The sequence below is a fragment of the Candida parapsilosis genome, contig 005809, assembly GCF_000182765.1.
Source record: "Candida parapsilosis strain CDC317 annotated contig 005809".
Classification (NCBI taxonomy): Eukaryota; Fungi; Ascomycota; class Pichiomycetes; order Serinales; family Debaryomycetaceae; genus Lodderomyces; species Lodderomyces parapsilosis.
The window spans coordinates 1,169,124-1,193,251 of NW_023503281.1; the positions used below are offsets into that span (position 1 = coordinate 1,169,124).

Here is a 24,128-nt window from a genome sequence, read left to right on the forward strand (position 1 = left end):
TTGTTGATTTTCTGAAAAACTCCAGTTTCCCTTGTTGAGTCCCAAGATTTTGATCTTCAATCTATTCTTCTAATTCACCCATATGTTGAATTAATATCCCAATGAAATTGATAAAGAGCCCAACTCTCTCCCAGTATATAATCTCTGATCAATATAAGTGTTGTGTTGTTTGTGTTTTGAGATGAAGGTCTCTAAAAGCTGATGAGAGTATTTTCGCTATACAGATTTCATTGGAATGGGTGTGTAGCTAAGTCTGATGGTCAATTCCTCAATGGCAACTAAACATCTCTCCGCAACAATCTACAACAATTGTACTAGCGACATTATAATATTATTGTACAGCTATGTATTCAAACAAAACCAATTTCCGATGTTTTGATAACCCAATATTCATTAAAGACAACAAAATTCATTCACATGAGACACTTCTATCAGACGCTGATAATGCGTCTACAACGTCAGTATATGGCTAGTATACGGCGCATCTAGAGGGCCAGATAGCAAATGCACTCTTAAAGATTCTCACAAAATAGTTAAAACTCCACTTTCTCTCGATAAATACAGCGTGATCAAATCATCAGAGGCGAAAAGCACTCTTAAGCAGCAATGGTGACTTCGACATCTACACCTGGTTCAATAGTGATCTGAGTAATCTTCTTGACAGTGGCAGCTGGAGCTTGCAAGTCAATAACTCTCTTGTGGATTCTCATTTCATAAGCATCCCAAGTCTTAGAACCTTCACCATTTGGAGCCTTTCTGGTGGTGATTTTCAAAACCTTGGTTGGCATTCTAACAGGTCCCTTCTTAACAATGTTGCTTTGAGAAGCGTTTCTGATGATGTTAGCAGAAACATTCTCCAATTGCTTGACCTTGGTGGAGGTTAAGGTGATTCTGATCTTGTGAATTTGTTGTTCTGGTTCTTGTTCTAACTTCTCCTTGTTGATTGGGGCAGACATCTTGATGTGGTTCTTTTTAGTTGACGTTGTTGAAGAACTAGAACAAATGTGTGAATCGTCTCTAGGTTGAAAATTGAAAAAAAAAATTCCCACGAGAGAGTGAGAGAGCACGCTGATAATATTCGTTACACAAAAATCATTTCAGTAACTTCTGTGTTACAGGGCTGTAGCCCTAAATATAGGTCAGCTTGTTGCTAGTTTATAAATGAAAAGGATAAAGTCGGTATTTCTATATCAGAGATACGATAAATCTGTCACTCGACTTGAGCTACAACGGTAGCTCATAAGTTTGCTTTGTGTGACTTGAAGTTGAAACCAGAGTAGCTTGGAGTTGATTGTTTCCTTATAATGAGCACTTATTGGAAACACGATTCGACATGCAAGCGGTCCTTTAGTTAAATGTAATGCCCGAGTGGCCAATGTATCGCCACTATGGACATGCCTGAGTACTACTAGATGATCATGGCATTCCCGATTCCTAACATGAAGTTAGTACTAGCTCAACCAAAAACTAAAGTTCAACTCAGAAATCAATTATATTGGTTTTCTCCATTTCTGTTTTAGGATTGTCAGAGAGATTCCCAATTGAAAAAAAAATTCATCATATTGAATAGCTGTAACATACTCTTTGTATTCGTATTGAGTTGTCGTAAAGAGGATCAAAAGTAGGGTGAAAGCAAATTTTCAAAACAAATTCTAAATGCTTTCTCTAATGTGGTGGTAGCTACCATGTGCTTTTTGAGAATTTGCAATCACTAAATCTCCTTACATTTCTTTACAAAAGACTCTCTACCATTGAAGAGGGAGCATGTCATCTCTATACATTACCAGTATTTGCAAAAGCTAACCTTTTCAACTTTCCTCTTTTTTGGGCGGCTCCACCTCTCCAAAACCTATTTACAAATACCTTGAGTTCAATGATTGACCTCATCTTCTTCTCCTCTGAGCTGCCTCCTTTTCCAATCCTCCAACTACTTTCCACATCAATTGCAAATCATCCGGAGTAGAGTAGCCACTAGTTGCCCATCTGATCTTACCATTAGGATCAAGGATGTAGATATAACCTGATGTTTGATTGTCGCAATGTAACTGCTCCCTAATCTCTGGAGGCAATATATGCAATGGCAATATGAAATAATTCTTATAACGCTCAGGTGAAATCATTTTTCTCAAATTGGATAAAGACAAGTTCAAGATAAATCCTTTGAGCCAACTCGATGGCATATTGACATCAACAATTTGGAAATTGGGAAATTTTTCTATGAATTTTCCATAATCTGTAGTATAATAGTCCTCTTCGCCAACTTTAAAGTACGAATTTGTGCACTTCTCACCTATTACTGTTGAATATAATCTCACTATGCTGTACTTCTTGTTAAGAACATCGTATAGACTGTTCAGCTTTCCTGTCAAAGTCTTCGCAATAAAGTCAGGAAAGCATAGCGACTTGTCCTGCTTGAACCACGAAATTGGAGGCTTGAATATTTTACCTTTCGTATTCTGAAATGACTTTATATCGTAAATTGGTGAGTGTTTGATGTCGTAGTCGAGATTCTTTTGCCTCCTCTCTTTAGCTTGAGCTCCGAATAGTTCCTGTCCAATATTCGCAAAGGAGTATGTGTCAGACAATTTATGATTGAGCAAGACCGGTTTAGTCAACCCAATGGGTCGCGTTATTTCATAAGAGTCCTCTTGCGCAGGTTTTGACACTTCTTGAATCGTATTCACAAATCGCGGTTGTGACTTTTGTTGAAAGAAACGCAAAGACGTACTCAATGGTCTCGTCCCAAGTCTGGTTGCGCTCATGGTGTGTGCGTGTGTGTGTGTGTGAAGGACAAAATCTCTCAAAGAGTGTACACATTTGCTCTCTTTATCCTCACTTTTTTCTGGATGGTAGTAAACAATCGGTGTGAGCGATATAATCAACAACTGACAAAATTTTCCCAACCAATGTTTTTTTTTGCTGATCAAAGAGGAGTCCTTCTTGAAATCATCTACGTCACATCGCATTCGAGAGCCTTATATAAGAAGAAGAAAGATCTTGCATTTTTTTAACATATTGTCATGTCTATACAGCTAAGAGATGGTTTGATAAACCAGCTGTTGGATCGTGTCCTTGAAGACCTTTTGGTGAGGTTCGTTGTCAATGTTCCAGAGGAAGACTTGTCTTCAATAGAGAGGGTATTTTTCCAAGTGGAAGAGGCGCACTGGTTTTATTTGGACTATGTACGCCAATTGGATCCTAGTCTACCTTCTATGAAAATGAAGACTTTTGCTTCCAAACTTTTGGAGAAATGTCCTCTAATATGGAAATGGGGAGATCCTTCCGATGCATTAGCAAGGTTTGGAAAATACAAGAGCACCATCCCCGTAAGAGGAGTTGCATTGTTCAATAAGGATTTGACAAAGGTGTTATTAGTCAAAGGAACAGAGTCGAATGCATGGTCATTCCCCAGAGGAAAGATATCTAAAGATGAAAGTGATGTCGATTGTGCTGTGAGAGAGGCCGAGGAAGAAATAGGGTTCAATTGTTCGGAATTGATAGACAAGAATGATTATGTTGAAAGGACAATCAAAGGTAAAAATTACAAGATTTTTCTTGTGAAGAATGTGTCGGAGGACACCCATTTTGAGCCAGTTTCTAAGTATGAGATTTCTCAGATCAAATGGTTTGACATCAAGTCGGTGCAAAAGAAGGTCAAGTCTAATCCGAACAATTTTTTCATAGTAGCAACAATAATCAAGCCGGTTATGAAATGGGTCAGTAAGAACAAGGGAGTGTTGAGTGAGGAGGAGCTCATGCAGCAGGCAGAGATCAAATTAAAGAAATTAATGGGATTAAACAAATGCGAAGAGAATGTGGATGCAGGAAGGGAATTGCTCAACATTTTGCAACGTGCAAAACCAGCATCAAGAACAGAGGACATTCCACAGGAATCGACAAACGCCGAGACTTCTCAAACTGGTATTACCCCAATGGTCAATGTACGTCTTCCACCACACCTTCAAAACCAAATCCCATTTTTCACAGGCGCCAATTACCCCCATGCCCCTTTTTTCATGCACCCGATGGCTAACAGCATGGCGCAAGCTCCCCATTTTCCACAACCTGGATTTTTCCACCCTCACCAACAACATAACCAGCAATTACCACCTAATCCTGAAAACTTGTCGAAGCCCATAACGCATTCAAAAGAGTTGTTATCCATCTTGACAACCAAGAATGAGGCCAAGAAAGAGGATGTGGGTGTAGTACGAAAGAGTAGTGCTGATTCTAGAAATATAAGGTCAAGAGCCCAGCAGCTAATGAGTGTATTTCCCAAGAGAAAAGAGGCAGCGGAAGCAAAAGAAGTCAAAGTGGAGAAGAATAAGGCACATTCAAGAAGTGCAAGCCCTGCAAACAATGGACCAATTTCAATTCTAGATAAAAAAGAGTCCCAACTGGACAGATCAACACTGAATAAGTCCACGCCTAAAGATAAGGCTGCATCCAAGTTATCACGACAACAACCATCCAACGAGATCGAAGAGTCTATTCGCTCATCGTATCATCGTCAGCCAGTCGTTGGGCAAAAGATCAAGCTACTCAAGAGATCGGATAACCAAGACTCAAAGGATCTTTTAAACTTATTGGGAGGACCTAAAAAGGAGACTACAGGAAAATCTGATGAATCCGGTGCAGTAGAGCCAAATGACGTTCACCAAATCCAGAATGTGGCAATTTTCAAAGGGAATGGTGATGCAAATGGATCAAAACTTCCCGAAACACAGCCCGCCACTGATCGTGCCGCTTCGCAACAATTGCTAGGCTTTTTACATAGAGAGACACCGTCCAAGGCTTCTGAAGATGGGGGGAAGAAGGCAAGCGGGATTGCTGATGTGTTGAACAAAGAGACTCGCGATCATGATATCACACCTAGAGTGGTATCTCCGACAAGGGATTTCCTTAGTTTACTCAAGAAACCAAATATTACCGATTCACGTGATACATCAAGTGTCGAACCTTCTCCTTTAGGAAGCAAGCCTTCGAAGCAACAGCAGCAGCAGCAACAACCCCAACAACACAAAATTCAATCTTCAACTTCTGCAAACAAGTTACTTAGTTTACTCGGAAGAAATCCATCCGACGGTGGTAAAGGAAGTATGAATCAGGATATTTGGAGCAGTCAAGATAAGAGGCCAAGCATAACCTCGCCAAATGCGTTAGCCAGTATACAAAAATTTGACAGAGAAGTTGGTAGCAATCAAGCTACATTATCGAATACAATTGCATCCCCGGTTTCAGATAATTGGGGGTTTTCTCAAAACGAACCGTATCAACAGCCGCAACAAATGCAACAAATGCAGCAATCACAACAATCGCAACAACCGGAATTATCCACCACAAATGCATATGCATTGAACGACATTCTAAGAAACGACGATGCGCAAAAGTCACTGAATTTGAGCGATATGTATAAAGCAGGAGGAAACAGTGCACAAGTCACCCAAAATCGTGTGTATGCACCTACACAAGAGCAACAAGAGAATCATTTTGACAATTTTGAAGATTTCGAGGATTTCGAAGATTTTGATAATTTTAATGCATTCAATGACAAATATGTATTTGAAGAAGAGTCATTGCCCAAAACCTTTAATAATTTTGATGTTGATAGTGATGACGAAAATATTGAAGGTCATGCTGCAATGCATAACAAGCAACAAACCCATCACTTTGAACGAAACCAGCGTCCGCAACACTCACAGCAGTCTTACTATCAAAGTGCCGGTCTGTTTCAACAACCACAAGAGCTAAATAAAGCCACAAATGGAGGTAACTCTGGTACTTCCAAGTTAGCGGAACCTAAATTTAATCTTTCTACATCTACACGATCAACCATTGGCCTAAATGATCAATCGGAAAATCCAGGTAAAGGATTATTGGCATTATTGAATCGAGGAAAATCTTGACTAATGTATAGTTTTGTAATATTAAAAGAAACGATTCTTGATTAAATACTGAAAAACTCTCTGGCATTGGTTTTGATTGCCTTTCTCTGTCGTTGAGGCTTCTCTTCATCAGTATACAGCTCCCAAATGTTTGACATATCGATGAATGTTGATCTCTCGTAAACAAAAGTTGTTCTGTTTTTGTTACTCTTTAGGGATCTGTTTCGTAGATTCCAAGCTTCTTCCATGTTGTGTGAGTTGTATAGCTCTTTCGCTATGAATATGTCGAGAATGGGGGTTTTAGAAACGAGTTGATTTGGTGAACATGACCGACTCAGCGTTGTCCCCAGCCTCGTCTCCAGCCTCGTCAACGCATTCAAGCTTAGTCCCATTGGCATAGTTTGAACGATCCTCATTCTACCTGAATCCATAAGTTGCCAATGTTTGTGATCAAGCTTGAAATCGAGTTGTATATAACTCAATTTGCAAGATTGAAACAGAATCGCATCAAGAAACTTCATCGCTCCTGTAGGTGTCACTTTTGTATTTGATAATTTAATCATTCTCAATTGATTCAACTTAGTGCTATTACCAATACAGAAGCCCAAATGTTGCAAAAACACGTCATCAACATCGTGGTTTGATAAATCGACGCAAATCAAATTGGGGATATTGAAAATCAGAAAGTATTCTTCCTTGGGCATTTTTGATTGTTGTTGAGACATGTCCCAAATAACAAATGATTTCAACTCAGCCAAATTGTGAATCATTTCAGAAATCAATATGTTGGAGAATAAACTCTCAACCCGATGTAGTCGATTTTGAGGAATTTGAGTGAATGCAATAGTTTCATCACGAACATCTACAATGTGTGCTTTATGGCTTTTGAAATCGGGCAAATGTCCAAAATTTTTAAGAAACAATGTGTATACTTGGATTGAATCTGTGTTTGTAGCCAAGATCATTGTCCAAACAATTTTCCAAATGGACCAGGGCAAAGTTGCCAACAACTCGGGTGATAATTTGGATGCTTGGGAGGCAATGGTTTCAGCAGATAGGTGTCGTAGTGATCGTAATGCTCTGGAGCTTTTCAGTTGAGTTAGTCCACTAGGTGTGACTCTATCCCATGAATACGATCCTGTTGTCAATTGAGTGTCGATAAAGTTCAAATTCAGCTGTCCATGGATGGCATATTTAGTTTCGAGTGATTGTACGTCCTTGTTGACAAACTCTTTGAACTTATCTTGCCTTTTGTATCGCTTGGTTATACCCCTACTCTTTGTCTGCTTGTAATATCTTGACCGGTGTTTCATTACAACTAAATATCTCTTTTATATATGTAAACGTTTTTTGTTGTTGGTTGTATTTGCAACTTTATTTTGTGTTTCTCTTTCTCTCGCGACGCTGGAAATTCGTGATGAGCTTTTTCCTTCATTGACACTACAACTCCCTCGAGCACCTTACGAATTACATTAATATGAAGTTGGACACTTCTCATATGAGGTATTTAACCTCCGACGATTTCAGGGTATTACAAGCAGTAGAATTAGGCTCAAGAAATCATGAGTTAGTTCCGACCCAAATGATCCATTCGATATCAGGAATGAAAGCCCCATCAGGTACACAAAGGGCGATTGGAGACTTGGCTAAATTGAAACTAGTTGCTAGGTTGCGAAATGCTACATATGATGGGTTTAGGTTGACGTATAATGGATATGATTATCTCGCTTTAAAATCGATGTTGAATCGAAATACATTGTACTCAGTCGGGTCCACCATTGGTGTTGGAAAAGAATCAGATATTTATTCAGTTAGTGATCCACAAGGTGTGCAAAAAGTTTTAAAAATCCACCGTCTTGGTAGGACTTCATTCAAGACTGTTAAAAACAACCGTGATTACTTGAAAAATAGACACACTTCAAATTGGATGTACTTGTCACGATTAGCAGCGGCAAAGGAATATCAATTTATGCAGATACTTTACGACAATGGGTTCAATGTTCCGCAACCATTTGATTACTCTAGACATTGTGTAATGATGGAATGGATTAAAGGAATACCAATGAAGCAGTTAAACACTGGTAACATTGGTAAATTAGACTACAAGAAATTGTATTCCGATCTTATGTGTTTTATCGTCAAGCTAGCTAAATCAGGACTAATCCATTGTGATTTCAATGAATTCAACATTATAATCAGGGACCCATCTGAGTCAAACAAGACAAGTGATTTTGTCGTTATTGATTTCCCGCAATGTGTATCTATTGAACATCCAGATGCAAAGACGTATTTCGATCGTGATGTACAAGGTATTCGAGATTTTTTCAAGAAAAAATTCAAGTATGATCCTCAACATGACTCGACTATGTTTGATACTGATGGATATGGAGATGGTTACAAGTATGCGTATCCTAACTTTAAACGAGATGTCATTAGAGAAAAACTGTTGGATGTAGAGGTTGAGGCTTCAGGATATGCGAAAAAAAGGACTGGTAAGCAGGAGGTTAAGGATTTGGAGAAGGCGGTGATGGGAATGAGAATCACAGCTGATGAAACTGACGAATTATCTGAATTTGAAGATGACGACGAGGAGGCATATGACGAAGAAGATGAGGAAGCAGACGATGACGACGACGACGACGATGAGGAGGGCGATTACTATGAAGAGGAAGATGTGCAATTTAGTGACAACGATGCTGCACACGAGGAAGAAAATGAAAAAATCATAGCTGCTCTATCCGCCGGAGACAAAAACCTCAAAATGGACAAACTAGGTAATTATATACTCGATGAATAGACTAGAGCTACAACACTTCACAGATATACTGTATTCCAACAACGTTGTGTATTTTTACCTATTTCTTTTCTTTTCTCTCTTTTTTGAAACGTGAAAAATTATACAGATTATAAACGTATATGCACTCCCTGTCTCTTACATTCTCTTACCCACTCGCTCTTTATCTCTGTCTCTCTCCTTGGGCTACTTAACGAGTGGCCATACCTTTAGTGACAGCTCTCTTCAAAGTCAATTCAGCTTTTCTATAATCATCAGCAGATGAGTCTTCAATTTCCAAAGTTTGCAAAGCATCAGACAAAGCAGCTTCAATCTTGTCCTTGGCAGATTTCTTCAATTTAGCACTCAAGACTGGGTCGGTGACAGTTGATTCAACTGAAGCAACATAAGCTTCCAATTTTTGTTTTTGTTCGTGTCTCTTGGCAAAAGCATCATCAGAAGATTTGAATTTTTCAGCATCATTGATCATCTTTTCAATTTCTTCAGTTGATAATCTACCAATAGAGTTGGAGATGGTGATGTTGGCGGATCTACCGGTGGATTTTTCAACGGCAGTAACCTTCAAGATACCATTGGCATCAACTTCGAAAATGGCTTCCAAAACTGGTTCACCAGCTTGCATTGGTGGGATGTTCTTCAAGTCAAATTCACCCAACAAGGTGTTTTCGGTACAATTGACACGTTCACCTTGGTAAACTGGGAATTGAACGGTGGTTTGGTGGTCAGCAACGGTGGTAAAAGTTCTTCTCTTGATGGTTGGAACAGTGGTGTTTCTTGGAACAACTGGAGCAAAGACATTACCTTGCATAGCAACACCAAGGGACAATGGGATAACATCCAACAACAACAAGTCCTTGGTTTCATCATTAGTAGATTGACCAGTCAAGATAGCACCTTGAACAGCAGCACCATAAGCAACAGCTTCATCAGGGTTGATTGATTTTTCCAATTGTTTACCATCAAAGAAGTCAGACAACAATTTTTGAACTTTTGGAATTCTGGTTGAACCACCAACAAGGACAACTTCATCAACTTGAGACTTGTTAACCTTGGCATCCTTCAAAACTTGTTCAACTGGTTCCAAAGTAGACTTGAACAAAGCAGCATTGATATCTTCGAATCTAGCTCTGGTGATATTGGCGGAGAAATCTTCACCATCAAACAAAGAGTCAATTTCAACAGTTGTTTGAGTACCAGAAGACAATGATCTCTTTGCTCTTTCACAAGCAGTTCTCAATCTTCTTAAAGCTCTAGCGTCACCGGAAATGTCCTTACCAGATTTTTTCTTAAATTCATTCTTGAAGTGTTCCAACAAGTTGGTGTCGAAATCTTGACCACCCAAGTGAGTATCACCAGCAGTGGCTTTAACGGTGAAAACACCACCAGTAATGTTCAACAAGGAAACATCAAAAGTACCACCACCCAAATCGAAAATCAAAACATGTCTTTCCTTTTCGGATTTACCAGCACCCAAACCATAGGCAATGGCAGCAGCAGTTGGTTCATTGATAATTCTCAAAACGTTCAAACCAGCAATGGCACCAGCATCCTTGGTAGCTTGTCTTTGAGCGTCATTAAAGTAAGCTGGGACAGTGATAACGGCTTTTTCAACCTTTTTACCAATTTTAGCTTCAGCAATTTCCTTCATCTTGGTCAAAACCATTGAAGAGATTTCTTGTGGGGAAAAAGTCTTGGTTTCATCCAAGTATTCAACCTCAATTTGTGGTTGTCCATTGACATCAATAACCTTGAATGGCCATGACTTGATATCCTTTTGAACGGATTCATCATCAAAAGCTCTACCAATTAAACGCTTAGCATCAAAAACAGTGTTTTTTGGGTTCAAAGCAGCTTGATTCTTGGCAGCATCACCAATCAATCTTTCTTCACTAGTAAAAGCGACAAAAGAAGGAGTGACTCTGTTACCTTGTTCATTGGCAATAATTTCAACTGCAGAGTCGTATGTAGCGACACATGAGTAAGTAGTACCTAAATCGATACCAATAGCACCTTGGAAAACACCGTCAGCCATAATTGTAAAAAAAACTAGTTAATTATACTATGAAGGGGGGGGAAGGGAAGGTGGAAATTTAGTTGAAAGAAGGAAGAAAGGGAAAAAGAGGGAGATGTGAAAAACTTTTTCAATGAAAAGAAGCAGAGTGAAAATTTTTAGAGAGACAGACACTACACAAAAAAGAAATTAATGAAAATCTTCATCTTTTCCCTTTTTCAATGTGGTAGCGTCGTATGTCGAAGTATTGGAGTGGTATTGAATTAGATAAGCAATTATGTAATCATATATATACAATAAAACACATACACGGGGTACCTTGTTACCCGGATTACCTACCCAGAGAACAGAATGATACTTTTTGCAACCAATCAACCAACCCAACCAACATTTGACACAACTATTCTTAAGCAGTGAAAGAGGCACATACAACTCATTACTGGAGGGCAATGTGGTACTTACATGCGACTACGTATATATATATATATATATATATATATATATATTTATAGACAATCTGCAATCACAATGATTCATCAGCCAACACACATTGGTGTATCTCATAAACAGCGATATCAACATTCTTCTTCAACCCATTTATGGTCACCTCTTGTCTTTGATTTTTTTTACCAACAAACCTCATATTTTCAATCACACTCTGTTCATAAGGATTCAGATCGATATGAATCCAACATTTCAGTTGTATACGTATCGAATCCAATCTTGAACCACCAGGACCCAAAATTTGTTTAATTTCACGTCGAGTAAATGATAACGTGGTTGAAATCAGTGACATCAAATTAGACACATCTCGACCTTCTAAAGGTACAATTTTGTGTTTGCCAAGATTGGAGATCTCATCTAGGGTTGTGATTTGCGGTGTATATATCATAGTCTCCATCTTGTCACTAGATACAACCAATTGCAAAATCTCATCAGTTAAATTTGGTTGGTGAAGGGTTATGATTCCGTTGCTGAAACATCCACCAAATTTGAAACTTTGAGTTAATGACCCTCTCAATCGGATAATAGCACAGTGACTTGGCAACTGAAATTTGAGTAGTAAATGTAAGAAATCAATGGTATATCTCACAGTAAAGTTTAGATTCCAATATGGACACCCCATATGTTTCTCAATTAACAAATTGGCACTTGAATCTGCCGTACTGAGTATTAGACTCCCACTTTCAATCAAGCTTTGAAGAAGTTGGGACAATGTGGATGTTGTTAACACGATTGAAAGTGGTTGTTTCCCCTCCTGTTTGAGATCTAATAATGACGGAGTGATTTTGAATCGAAGTATATCGGATGACAATAGCATCTGTTGCATGGACGATTCCACCAAAGAGTCCGACTCACCCATTTAAGCTTATCTACTGTCTATTATATGTTCGTGTCGGAAACCCATCAAGAGGGTGTTGACTTCTTTTTTTTTTTTTTATTTTGCAGCAAAGATCACACACACTCACCAGATCGAGCATTTTTTAAAACCCAACATCTTTATTACCTTTCCCATTTTGTAATTAGTGTATTAAAAGCTATATGTATGTTCTACTTGCCAGCATCTTTCATCCGTTACCTCTTTCCCCTCCTCCATGACGTTATCCCCATCCCACAGGTTCAATTATCCCCACTGTAAACTCCCTTTGCCACATCATACAAGAACTGATACTGATAAACAGTTTGCACCATCATCATTCTTTGTGTCCTCAACTGGAAAACTGCCTTGTATATCAAATCCTTTGTATGATTGGTATCAAGAATTTCTTTAAACTTGTCTCTATCGCGAAACAAATGATCGTAAACCATAAAAGTACCTGATCTTCCAACACCTGCAGAACAATGAATTATGGGGATAGGTTGAGTTTTTTGTGATTCAGTACTAGTTTGCTTAATCTCGTTTATGTGGCGAGATAAATTAGCCAAAGGTGCAACTGATGGTGGTACTTTGGCATCTGCCCATTTATAATAATAGAAATGATATACTTTTTTGGTCTTGAGTCCTGACTTGAGTTCAAACTCAGTCAACAAATAATCCTCGTTAGCATCGTACGTTTCATTCACATTCTTGATTGTTAAATCGTCCAATGCAATACCATCTTCAAGGTTTTCTTGCTGAAACCCCCAAGTTTCACCCAACTCTGGCCAATATCTATCACATTTAACCATCCCTTGTTCCTCAAGTGGCGTAACCATGGCAATTATGATAACATCGTTGCCCTGTTTCTCCAGTTCATTAAAACACATTGACCAAAAATGATTTCTTGTTGTATCCAATGGTCCCTGGCACGCAATGTATCGATTAATCAAAGTATCACCTTTGATCTGTAGTTTTATGTATGATGCATTAATATAATCGGAATAAGTCGTTTCATTCTTGACTGGTAGTTTGACCCTAGCCTCATTCCAGGGCATAACATTGCTGTATCGATTTCGATCCTTGTTTCTTTTAGATATTGCTGCTGTAAGGGCCCAAATGGATTCAGTAGGGTTATTCAATCCATCAATGATTCGATTTGATTCAATTTCGTTTAGTTCATCAAACTTGTCACGTTGCTGTTGTGGTGTGATTGTAAGTAAAGTAGGCAACTTACCATCACGCAGTGTTTTGGGCGTAAGCAGCTTATTATTTGACGATGTAGTGCTGTTACTATTGTTGCTGTTGTTGTTGCTGATACGAATTATTGGTTTCTTGAATACATTCATTCTCGTGAATGTGAATGCAAATGATGAAGCACTGCTCAAGTGCATCCCCCCTGGTAACCTTTTCCTTTTTTTTTTTTTTTTTTTTCCTTTGTGAAGGGGTTGTTAGTTTTCTTTTGTGTGTGATTTGATTTCTTTAACAGCCCTGTGCGTGATCGTGTAATCAGGTAGTCTTTGATCTCCCTTGTTGCTACTCGTGAGGATAGGTTATAGTATGCCAATGACCTTGGTGGTAGGTAAGTTGTATAGTGAACAAAGTTGGAAATCAAGAAGAATTGTTGCTGAGAAAAGAGTTTAAATTGTATGGGATCTCCAAAAAGCAAAAACAAATAGAATTTTCCACGGCACACGGCGGATCACACAAACAAAATGCAACGTGCATAGAGAATACATTAGAAAGGAAAGCAAACCAAAATGTAAAATCATACCATTTTCCTTGATAGATATACATCTGCACATTATGCGTCGTGTTGATAGTGATTGATTGATTTCTAGAAAAAGACAACGCAGGGCCAATCGCCTTTACGAAATGTCCATGTAACGTAATCATTATCACCTCTTTAGAGGCGTGGGGCCAGACATGTATGAATACAAAAACACCTACATCTTTAACTGTTAAAAGCAGCTTAAACGGAAGTCCAGTGTTTTGAAATAGATGTCAATTTTTTTTTAGTCGTTATCTATCTTCCCCACCGTCTTATCATCACCTCTCCCTTCAATTTTTAAATCCGATACGGTTAACTAAAAAGAAGAGAGAGTCTTTAATCCGCGATCCTTTAGGTTTGTGCGCTACCGTTGTCAATTCCCGAGAAATTTTTCTCTTTTTTGCAATCAAATATCACAACTTGATGCGCAAAAGACAGTCTTGATATACTTGCTAACAATCTATTAAAGACAAAATTAATTCAGAATGCCTCGTTTGGAAAATAGTGAGGTCAGAATCACGATAGCTACGTGGATTTTCTATTCGAGATATAGAATGAAAAATACTGCTTTTCAAGGTTTACACGGGCGCCAGCTTGATGAAAAGGAATGCCATTTCTTGGGGAAAAAGAGTGTTCGAAATTAAGAGGTGACTGAGTTTTTCCAAGATTGGCCTGTGTGAGTAGGGGCATCTCGGTGGCATATTTGTCTAGAACAACTTCGTGATATATTTTTGCGTAAAATCTGGAGTAAACTTTTGATTACATGGGCAGTACTCACGGTTTTCAGTTTATTAATGCGCACGTTTCTATACCGAAGCATTGAATATTGAAGGATGAACAAGATACATATAAACCGTATTGTAAAATATGAACCATGTGAAACAAAACTTCCAATGCTATGGTGATAATAATTTCTTCAGTTGATGTGCTTAGAGCATCACTCATCAGCATGTTCCTCAATCAACCTGAATTGAGACAGCGTCCTAAGCCGTTGCAACTCATTTCTCATAAGGACCAATTTTACGGACGCAATACGTGGGTTTCTGGACTTTTAATGTACCCTATCGCGATAATTTCAACAAATGCACATGACGTGGGAGTCAGCGGTGCATGCCCATGCAAAAACTTTTGGAAAAAAATTGGCCTGGCTAGCTCAATCGGCTAGAGCGTGAGACTTTTAATCTCAAGGTTGCGGGTTCGAGTCCCGCGTCGGGCTCTACTTCAAACTTTTTTTCTTTTTTCGATAAGCTTTGGCGTATCTATTCCTTTTTTTGAATATCAGGGGGAGTGTGATCCTTCTGGATGTAACAATACATCTTAAAAACCTTTCAATCATTCAGTCTTGTGTGTAAGTTTACGTATCTGCTATATATTCTACAAGAAATGACGTGGGTGCAAAAAAAAAAAAACTCAATTTACCCAAACCCCCGATATACCGACAAATGCGAAGATAAATCTCATTCTCCTAATTTTTGCTACCTTTAAGCACAGAACACGAGGGTTAGCAAATTAGAGGTAGCATCCATTTATCAAACCGTATCGCTTCATGCAGATGTTGCCCCATATTTAATTTAGAACGATAAGAAAGTATCAGCAGCTTTTTATATGTGTATGCTATTTAGTGAAAGGACCTAAAGTAAACTTTATACAAGCATTATCGATTTTGTGGTATACTATTACATCCAATCAAATGAATGGTAATTGAAAGAAAAATTGTCAGATGTAGAGAAAAACTGGTTTTGAGAAAATCTGGGGGGAGGAGAGGAACAGAGAGAAGAAAAAAAAAAAAAAAATATTCTGTCGGAGTTTTTCTTCAAATGTTATTTAGCCGAACGATATAGATGGAATAGTGGTATAGACAAGACACTTTACATGTGATACACACCAATGGATCCTGCGCCTCTATACAAATGTTCAATAGGCCGAAATAACACTCACTGTACTTGAATCGGCTTTATAATGTTGGGGGATTCTATTTAACCGAGACAGGTGTTGTCGTGGTGGTGTGGTAGTGTCTTTATTACCAAACGCGAGTAAGGGTATTATAAATTTACAACATTTGATTGGCTACAACATCGATAAATTTCAATTAGCGGAACCGAAATCATGCATATGCTACATAGTTTATTTTTTTTCTCTTGACACAAAAACCACTCTCCATTTTTTTTTTTTTTTGTCACGCTCTCAGAATTTAACCCACATTCACAAAGGGAGAGAGTGAGTATGTTTATTGTAGAGAAAACTTTCGTCAACAAAAAGAGTTGTAGACCCATCCCATTAGAGTGTACTGTAGTAACGTAGCTTTAGGGAGGACCAATTGGGTACTTAAAATTTGTAAAGTTGTAGAGTATTTTATGGTGTAGGAGAGGGATGGTTTTTAACTGTTTTTTTTTTTTTTTAATTCTTTTTTTTCCCTTCCATTGTTTGTTGGTTTCCAATTCAATTCACATAAATATATATATATATATAAACAGGTTTAAAAGATCTTTAAGAAAAATTTTTCCAATTTGATATTCCCCTTCCTTTTTTATACCATACATATTTATTATTTCAAACTAATCTAATATGTTGTCTGCTTCAAGAACAGCTATTAGAACATCGAACCCACGTTCTGTTTCCATTCGTGGTTTAGCTTCTGCTATCAACAGAGATTCTAAAGTTCACCAAAACTTGTTGGAAGATCATTCCTTCATTAACTACAAAAAACACTTGGAAAATGTTGAAATTGTCAAGGCTAGATTAAACAGACCTTTGACTTATGCTGAGAAGGTCTTGTATGGTCATTTGGATGATCCTCATGGACAAGATATCGAAAGAGGTAAATCATACTTGAAATTGAGACCAGATAGAGTTGCTTGTCAAGATGCTACCGCTCAAATGGCTATTTTACAATTTATGTCTGCCAACTTGCCTCAAGTTGCTACTCCATCAACTGTTCATTGTGACCATTTGATTCAAGCTCAAGTTGGTGGTGCCAAGGATTTGGCTAGAGCCATTGACTTGAACAAGGAAGTTTACGATTTCTTAGCTTCTGCTTGTGCCAAGTACAACTTGGGTTTCTGGAAACCAGGTTCAGGTATTATCCATCAAATTGTTTTGGAAAACTATGCTTTCCCAGGTGCTTTGTTGATTGGTACCGATTCACACACTCCAAACGCTGGTGGTTTGGGTCAATTGGCTATTGGTGTCGGTGGTGCTGATGCCGTCGATGTTATGTCTGGTCTTGCTTGGGAATTGAAGGCACCAAAGATTATTGGTGTTAAATTGACTGGTAAAATGAGTGGTTGGACCTCTCCAAAGGATATCATTTTGAAATTGGCTGGTATTACTACCGTCAAGGGTGGTACTGGTGCTATTGTTGAATATTTCGGTTCAGGTGTTGAGACTTTTTCATGTACCGGTATGGGTACCATTTGTAATATGGGTGCTGAAATTGGTGCCACCACCTCTGTTTTCCCATACAACAAATCTATGGATGACTATTTGGAAGCTACTGGTAGATCTGAAATTGCCCAATTTGCTTCTCAATACAAGAATGATTTCCTTAAAGCTGATGACGGTTGTGAATATGACCAAGTTATCGAAATTGACTTGAACACTTTGGAACCACACGTTAATGGTCCATTTACTCCAGATTTGGCCACTCCAATCTCCAAGATGAGAGAAACTGCTATCGCCAACGACTGGCCATTGGATGTCAGAGTTGGTTTGATTGGTTCATGTACCAACTCTTCATACGAAGATATGTCAAGAGCTGCTTCTATCATTAAAGATGCTGAAGCTCACGGTTTGAAGGCAAAGACCTTGTACACTGTTTCCCCAGGTTCAGAACAAGTTAGAGCCACCATTGCTAGAGATGGTCAATTGAAGACTTTTGAAGATTTCGGTGGTGTTGTTTTGGCTAATGCTTGTGGTCCATGTATTGGTCAATGGGACAGACAAGATGTTAAAAAGGGTGAAAAGAACACCATTGTCTCTTCATTCAACAGAAACTTCACCTCAAGAAACGATGGTAACCCAGCCACTCACGCTTTCGTTGCTTCTCCAGAAATGGCTACTGCTTACGCCATCACTGGTGACTTGGGATTCAACCCAATCACTGATTACTTGGTTGACTCTGAAGGTAAGGAATTTAAATTGAAGGAACCATCTGGTCTTGGTTTGCCACCAAAGGGTTACGACAAGGGTGAAAACACTTACCAAGCCCCACCACAAGACAGAGCTTCGATTGATGTTGTTATTTCCCCAACCTCAGACAGATTGCAAAAATTGAAACCATTCAAGCCATGGGATGGCAAAGACGCTGAAAGATTACCAATTTTGATCAAAGCTGTTGGTAAGACCACCACTGATCATATTTCAATGGCTGGTCCATGGTTGAAATACCGTGGTCACTTGGAAAATATTTCCAACAACTATATGATTGGTGCTACCAATGCTGAAAATGGTAAAGCTAATGAAGTTAAGAACCACTACACTGGTAAATGGGATGGTGTTCCACAAACTGCTGCCGCTTTGAGAGATTCCGGTCACAAATGGGTTGTTATTGGTGATGAAAACTTTGGTGAAGGTTCATCAAGAGAACACGCTGCTTTGGAACCAAGATTCCTTGGTGGTTTTGCCATTATTACCAAGTCATTTGCTCGTATTCACGAAACTAACTTGAAGAAACAAGGTTTGTTGCCATTGAACTTTACCAATGTTGCTGATTACGACAAGATTAACCCAACCGATGAAATTGATTTGCTCGGTTTGACTGAATTGGCTCCAGGTAAGAATGTTATCATGAGAGTTCATCCAAAGGATGGTGAGGCTTGGGAAACTGAATTGTCACACACTTATAACGACGAACAAATTGAATGGTTCAAGTACGGTTCTGCTTTGAACAAGATGGCTGCCGTTGCTGCTGAAAAAGCTGCCGCTGCTGGTAAGAAATAAGCGTTTGCGAGTCGTTGAGGGAAAAGAGATATATTCACAATATCTGTATATCCTTTTGATTCAAATGTACATTATTTATTATTATTATTGATACTTCCCACCATCTTTTGTATTTTACAGTCATTTTGTTGTTTTCAACGTACATATATATATATTCCATAGTATTTAGTTGCTAAATCTACACAAGGTTATTAAGTTTAATAGTGTTTGGGGTGCTTGTATGAGAAATACTTTGTAGATTTGACATTGTCTAATACCGTATGTACATTTGTATACATAATGAATCCATGCAGGTCACTACATCGAGCCTTGAAGCGAAACGTACAGCAAATACTCGAGTGATTCACGCAGCCTCCAACACATGTCTTTTTTTTTTTTTTCATTGATCCCTAGGTTTATTTTCTTGTAAATGTTCCTTTAATTCCTCCAAACTGGCTTTATCTTGATTAGAAAAATTCAGTTGTGGATCAACAACAGCAGCCCATTTCTGTTTCAAATCCGACCATGAAGTGACTTCATCTTTGGGTATTTCTGACTTGTATTTATCTTTTAAGTTGCCATCTTTATCTAGTTGTTCTCTAAAGTGTTGAGTTAGTTTATTAATTCGCATATGTGCTCAAATTTGAGGAATTTGAGGGTGTGTGTGTGTGTGAGAGGATGAGTTCACATACAGTATGAGGGGTTTCCAGAAATTAACCCCGAACCACCAGGAAGCAATGATTGCAACTCCGCCAACCACGAGTTTACCTCCGCTAGAAGACATCGTGAAGAAAAGTGGTAGAGGGTGTGAGGGATGTGGTTTGCAAGTATTGAAACTTTTTCTTTTTCTTTACAATTTCTCATTCTAGTTCAGTTTCATTTGCGCAAGAGATTAGAAACCTCCAACTTGACACAAACAATAACACATGGATCAAAGTTTTCGTCTTTATTATAAATAGTCCAGTATCTAAATACACGAGCCAGCATGTAACTTTTTCTTTTTTAAAAATTTTCATCTACTCAACATCTTGTACCATCTGCGAGCCATCGCTTCCTCCACCACCAATCTTTTCATCCTTCTCTTGCAGCTCACAACCAACAACACCCCACTTTATATTTGTCACTTCTTCCAATCGGTTCAAAATTTCACACATTGGTGTAAACAACCCAAATTGTTTATATTCACCATCATACGAGTGCAACATACCCAAGACACCCAATCCATTGGCTGTTGCATCCAAATCTTGTAATTTTGAAAGCACCCAGCTTCCACTATCACCACCACCAGCAAATGCAGAATTGTGTTCGATCGAATTGACGATAAACTCCAGTGAATGCATGGCTCCATCGAGCCAGTAAACTAATTTGATTCCATTCAAGTTACCACAGGTGTATTTTGTTGTTGATCCATATTTGAACACGGGAATGCCATTATAGCATTGATCTTCATCTTGGGACAATGAAGATGTTGACACACTCAGGTCAACCTCGTTTACATTTTCGTGGATTGTTTTAGGCACGAACCGTTTCAAATTGAGCACTTTACGAACGTACAAGTTATCCATTATAAGTGCTGGATCAAACTCGTTGAATTGTACATCATCTCCCAAGTAGTTATACGAGCACTTCAAGTGCTTATTGACCTTGATGATTGCCAAATCAGATAGCTTACGTTCAACCAAGCCACTAATTTCATTGGGGGATTCGGACAAGTTTATCAATGTACGTTCACCCCATATAATCTGTCCAAATCTGACTTGTGGCAAGTTTCGCATTTCGTAATGTTCTGGTGAATTCTTTTCTTGAACCTTGATTTTTTTCAAAGGAAACATCTCCTCTAACTCATTCAAAATTGTTCCATATGCAATATGGCTCTCATTGAATTGACCACCTTGCCTTTGATATTGTGCAGTAAGAGCCAGCTTATACAATGAGATCAAAGATGCCGATGGTGATGCAATGTTGCAATAATGCGAGGCGTCTTGTGGATCCAAACATACGTGACCACACGAAATAGCAAATTTGCTAGACGCATAACTCTTGAGTTGTGGTTGCTTTTTGAGATCAATCTTGGGATAAATATACCCACCCAACGTACCTGAAACTCGGTTTGAATTTTCAGTGGAAATGGACATGGATATTGGAGGTTCCAATGGATCCGTGGGTATTCTGAATGGTAATTTAAACTTATGTAAAGCATTTGACACTATTGGTTTGTGTTGGGTTGGCAATTGTGGCGGGTTCAGTACCGACGTAGAAGCAAGTTCAATGTGATTTCTCATCACCATAACATGAATATCTTCATACAAATCGTGAATACTTTGAGTCAATTTGTAATGCATATCTTGAGGGTCGGGATATCCGAAATATAAACACAATATGCTCAATCGCGTGGAAACCCCTCTCATTATTGGGGCTATGAATGACCCATTTTGTTCCTGCATTGAAATACTAGTTTGGGCAATTCTGTCCATGATTCGAACAATTACTTTTTCGTTAGGGAAATCCCTTACACTGTCTGCTCCTACTGAGAAATTGCGAGGTTTTACCATCACATTAAGGTCATTCAAATTATCGCTAAAGTGTAATGCGAAATCATTGAAATGTTTAACTAGTAGTAACTTCAACTTGATATAAACATCATCCTTCAACAAGTTGTCATAAAAATGAAGATAATATTTGACAATCATTCTCAAGTTCAAGTTGTTGTAAGTGCTAATGTCTGATTCCTGTTTCTCCTTTATATTGTTGTTGAATTCTTTAAAACAATCGATGCAGTTGACCACTGTTGTTGACAAATTTACAGTGGCATTGTTGTATTGCATCACAATGTATGCTAGATCTTGACTCAATTTCTTAAGCTCATCACAGACACGATCATGATAGTTTCTCTCATCTCCAGTTTCAGTCTTTTCCAAGTCGAGAATTTGCAAAGGTTGACTATAGTTGTACTGAAATGAACGTTTGGTGGAGTTTGCACTTTGATGAGACGACTGCTTTGTCGAAAAGGACTGTTTACTTGAAAATAGTGAGTTACCCTCTCTTTGCACTGTTGAGTGCCTACTACTAGATGCTCCCACAGTTGCAGTGTCGCTAGGACCCAATATCAGTGGATTAAGGTTCAACCCCGTGTCAAAAAACCCAGCTTCGGATGGTCTATGTTGCAGCAGCAGCAGCAGCAGCAGCAGCAGGGACAGTTGTTTTGCTTCACCAAACATGGGTCTGAGTTCTGTCACTGAGTCATACGATTCATGTGAAATATTACTCTTGCTGGGTCTCAACGATGATGACGTTCTCGACTTGGTATCGTCTTGCCCTGCTGCAGCGTCCGTGTCTTGATTCGAATCTGAACTGTCAGACTTGTTTGTTCTTGAAAGGAACCTCTTCATTATGGGAGTAAAAGAAAAGCCCTGTGAGGTTATCTGAATTAGTCTGTATAAGTTTGGTTACCGTTAAAAGCAAAAAGCTTCTAGGTTATAAATTTTTCTTTTGTGCATGATTTTAAACCTACCTTGAGGAGTACTCACGTGATTTAATCACCTGACATCGTTTTTTCTCTTGTTCTGTTTTTTTCTTTTTTCGTTCCTCTCTTTGCTTGTAATAAGGACAATGCCGGAAGAGAGAGAGAGTGAGAAAAAGAGAGAAAGAGAGAAAAAACACTCCCATCAAATCCATCATTCATATATTCTTCAATTCAACAGAACTTCTTCCATCTTTCAACTATAAACCACTTTCATGGACTACAATTCGTCAAGCAGATAGAAGTCGCCATTTATACATTCAAGCTGAAGGATTTTTCTCGCAATAGCAACCTCCCCTCCCCAATTCCACCGAAAGAAAAGGGCTCCTAACACTGAGAGAACCAAACTTACCTTTCACCCCACAAATTTTTTTTTTTTTTGAGTTCTAAATCTTTTTTTTTGAACGTTTCTTCCCTCCCCCCCTCCTACAGTTTATTGAAATATGCCAGTGTATTCTATATCCCACGTTGAAAATGTTCGAGTTTGTGTGGTTATGGTTGGTTTACCAGCTCGTGGTAAGTCTCTTATATCGCAAAAGATAGTTCGATACTTGTCGTGGCTATCGATAAAATCCAAATGCTTCAATGTTGGGAATTACAGGCGAGAGGTGGCTAAAGATGCTGCCATTGATGCCGAGTTTTTCGATCCAAATAATGAAAAGGGTTTGGCTTATAGAAAACAAGCTATCGATTTAGCAATCAAAGACATGATGAATTGGTTTGTTGAAGAGAATGGAGTTGTGGGGATCTTGGATGCTACAAACTCTACAAGGGAAAGGAGAGATCGCATTTTAAAGCTATGCAGAGAAAATTATATTGAACCTATGTTTTTGGAAAGTTGGTGTGATGACAAGGAACTCATTTTGCAGAATATTATGGATGTCAAGACCACATCTCCTGACTACGTCTCAAAGCCTAATGATTTTGCAATGACGGATTTTCTTAAAAGAATTGAATACTATGAATCAGTTTATGAAACAATGGATGCATCAACAGATTCGGATTTAACATTTGTCAAGCTTGTGAATGTTAATGCTCAGATTATATTAAATCGAATTGAGACCTACTTGGAAAGTCGAATTGTGTACTATGTCATGAACTTGCATATAAAGCCAAGGAGCATTTGGTTGTCAAGACATGGAGAGTCAGAATTCAACTTGACTGGTCAGATTGGGGGCGATGCTGATTTGTCAGAACGTGGATGGAGATATGCTAAAAAATTGCCTGAGCTAGTACTCAAGTCGCTAGGCGAGGAACACAAACATACCAATTTAACAGTTTGGACTTCAACTTTAAAACGTACCCAAGAGACTGCTTCGTTTTTGCCATATAAAAAATTACAGTGGAAAGCATTGGATGAATTGGATGCGGGTGAATGTGATGGAATGACATATGAGGAGATTGAAAAAACGTTCCCAGAGGACTTTAAAGCTAGAGATGACAACAAATATGAATATAGATATCGTGGTGGAGAGTCTTATCGGGACATTGTTATAAGATTAGAACCTATAATCATGGAGTTGGAGCGTCAAGAGAATATTCTTATAATTACTCATCAAGCTGTATTGCGTTGTCTATATGCTTACTTTATGAATGTGCCACAGGAGGAAAGTCCATGGATGTCTATTCCCTTGCATACGTTGATCAAGTTGGAACCGAGAGCATATTCTACATTGGTTTCTAGACTCAAAGCCGATATACCAGCCGTCAGCACATATAAAGAAAAGGGAACATCACAACTAGGAGAAGCAAGGTCGGGAGAGACTATATTCAAAAGTAGGGATTTATTAAATAGTGGTGACGTAGTTTAGAGGTATAAGTACACAAGGAATATAATGCTTTTATTAGAGCAAAAGAGTAAAGACTCAATAGC

At 38.5% G+C, this 24,128-nt stretch overlaps 12 protein-coding genes and 1 non-coding gene across 13 annotated transcripts; 5 read left to right on the forward strand and 8 right to left on the reverse strand. All coding sequences in view use genetic code 12, as the record gives it.

Annotated features, from left to right (window-relative positions):
- Positions 1 to 596: 596 nt before the first annotated feature.
- On the reverse strand, positions 597 to 956 carry RPS20 (40S ribosomal protein uS10; the record flags this gene model as incomplete). The annotated part of the gene is made up of 1 exon (XM_036809454.1): positions 597 to 956. One exon carries the CDS (start codon positions 954 to 956, stop codon positions 597 to 599), a length of 360 nt encoding a protein of 119 aa, XP_036666089.1.
- Positions 957 to 1,883: 927 nt separating this feature from the next.
- CPAR2_205630 (uncharacterized protein) lies at positions 1,884 to 2,762 on the reverse strand (the record flags this gene model as incomplete). The annotated part of the gene is made up of 1 exon (XM_036809455.1): positions 1,884 to 2,762. The coding sequence occupies one exon, from the start codon at positions 2,760 to 2,762 to the stop codon at positions 1,884 to 1,886; it is 879 nt and encodes a 292-aa protein (XP_036666090.1).
- Positions 2,763 to 3,020: 258 nt separating this feature from the next.
- On the forward strand, positions 3,021 to 5,906 carry DCP2 (decapping enzyme complex catalytic subunit; the record flags this gene model as incomplete). The annotated part of the gene is made up of 1 exon (XM_036809456.1): positions 3,021 to 5,906. One exon carries the CDS (start codon positions 3,021 to 3,023, stop codon positions 5,904 to 5,906), a length of 2,886 nt encoding a protein of 961 aa, XP_036666091.1.
- A 41-nt stretch (positions 5,907 to 5,947) lies between these two features.
- On the reverse strand, positions 5,948 to 7,198 carry CPAR2_205650 (uncharacterized protein; the record flags this gene model as incomplete). Its single annotated transcript, XM_036809458.1, has 1 exon — positions 5,948 to 7,198. The coding sequence occupies one exon, from the start codon at positions 7,196 to 7,198 to the stop codon at positions 5,948 to 5,950; it is 1,251 nt and encodes a 416-aa protein (XP_036666092.1).
- A 164-nt stretch (positions 7,199 to 7,362) lies between these two features.
- On the forward strand, positions 7,363 to 8,682 carry RIO2 (protein kinase; the record flags this gene model as incomplete). The annotated part of the gene is made up of 1 exon (XM_036809459.1): positions 7,363 to 8,682. The coding sequence occupies one exon, from the start codon at positions 7,363 to 7,365 to the stop codon at positions 8,680 to 8,682; it is 1,320 nt and encodes a 439-aa protein (XP_036666093.1).
- A 187-nt stretch (positions 8,683 to 8,869) lies between these two features.
- Positions 8,870 to 10,711, reverse strand: SSB1 (Hsp70 family ATPase; the record flags this gene model as incomplete). Its single annotated transcript, XM_036809460.1, has 1 exon — positions 8,870 to 10,711. The coding sequence occupies one exon, from the start codon at positions 10,709 to 10,711 to the stop codon at positions 8,870 to 8,872; it is 1,842 nt and encodes a 613-aa protein (XP_036666094.1).
- Positions 10,712 to 11,213: 502 nt separating this feature from the next.
- Positions 11,214 to 12,053, reverse strand: CPAR2_205680 (uncharacterized protein; the record flags this gene model as incomplete). The annotated part of the gene is made up of 1 exon (XM_036809461.1): positions 11,214 to 12,053. One exon carries the CDS (start codon positions 12,051 to 12,053, stop codon positions 11,214 to 11,216), a length of 840 nt encoding a protein of 279 aa, XP_036666095.1.
- A 257-nt stretch (positions 12,054 to 12,310) lies between these two features.
- Positions 12,311 to 13,396, reverse strand: PTP1 (tyrosine protein phosphatase; the record flags this gene model as incomplete). The annotated part of the gene is made up of 1 exon (XM_036809462.1): positions 12,311 to 13,396. One exon carries the CDS (start codon positions 13,394 to 13,396, stop codon positions 12,311 to 12,313), a length of 1,086 nt encoding a protein of 361 aa, XP_036666096.1.
- A 1,564-nt stretch (positions 13,397 to 14,960) lies between these two features.
- Positions 14,961 to 15,034, forward strand: CPAR2_t_cp_Lys(UUU)_6. Its single transcript has one exon. It is a non-coding gene; the product is annotated as a tRNA-Lys (tRNA).
- Positions 15,035 to 16,383: 1,349 nt separating this feature from the next.
- Positions 16,384 to 18,756, forward strand: ACO1 (aconitate hydratase; the record flags this gene model as incomplete). The annotated part of the gene is made up of 1 exon (XM_036809463.1): positions 16,384 to 18,756. One exon carries the CDS (start codon positions 16,384 to 16,386, stop codon positions 18,754 to 18,756), a length of 2,373 nt encoding a protein of 790 aa, XP_036666097.1.
- Positions 18,757 to 19,135: 379 nt separating this feature from the next.
- On the reverse strand, positions 19,136 to 19,519 carry CPAR2_205710 (uncharacterized protein; the record flags this gene model as incomplete). Its single annotated transcript, XM_036809464.1, has 2 exons — positions 19,136 to 19,334; positions 19,428 to 19,519. The coding sequence occupies 2 exons, from the start codon at positions 19,517 to 19,519 to the stop codon at positions 19,136 to 19,138; spliced, it is 291 nt and encodes a 96-aa protein (XP_036666098.1).
- Positions 19,520 to 19,751: 232 nt separating this feature from the next.
- On the reverse strand, positions 19,752 to 22,124 carry SSY5 (Ssy5p; the record flags this gene model as incomplete). Its single annotated transcript, XM_036809465.1, has 1 exon — positions 19,752 to 22,124. The coding sequence occupies one exon, from the start codon at positions 22,122 to 22,124 to the stop codon at positions 19,752 to 19,754; it is 2,373 nt and encodes a 790-aa protein (XP_036666099.1).
- Positions 22,125 to 22,698: 574 nt separating this feature from the next.
- On the forward strand, positions 22,699 to 24,066 carry CPAR2_205730 (fructose-2,6-bisphosphatase; the record flags this gene model as incomplete). The annotated part of the gene is made up of 1 exon (XM_036809466.1): positions 22,699 to 24,066. One exon carries the CDS (start codon positions 22,699 to 22,701, stop codon positions 24,064 to 24,066), a length of 1,368 nt encoding a protein of 455 aa, XP_036666100.1.
- Positions 24,067 to 24,128: the final 62 nt, after the last annotated feature.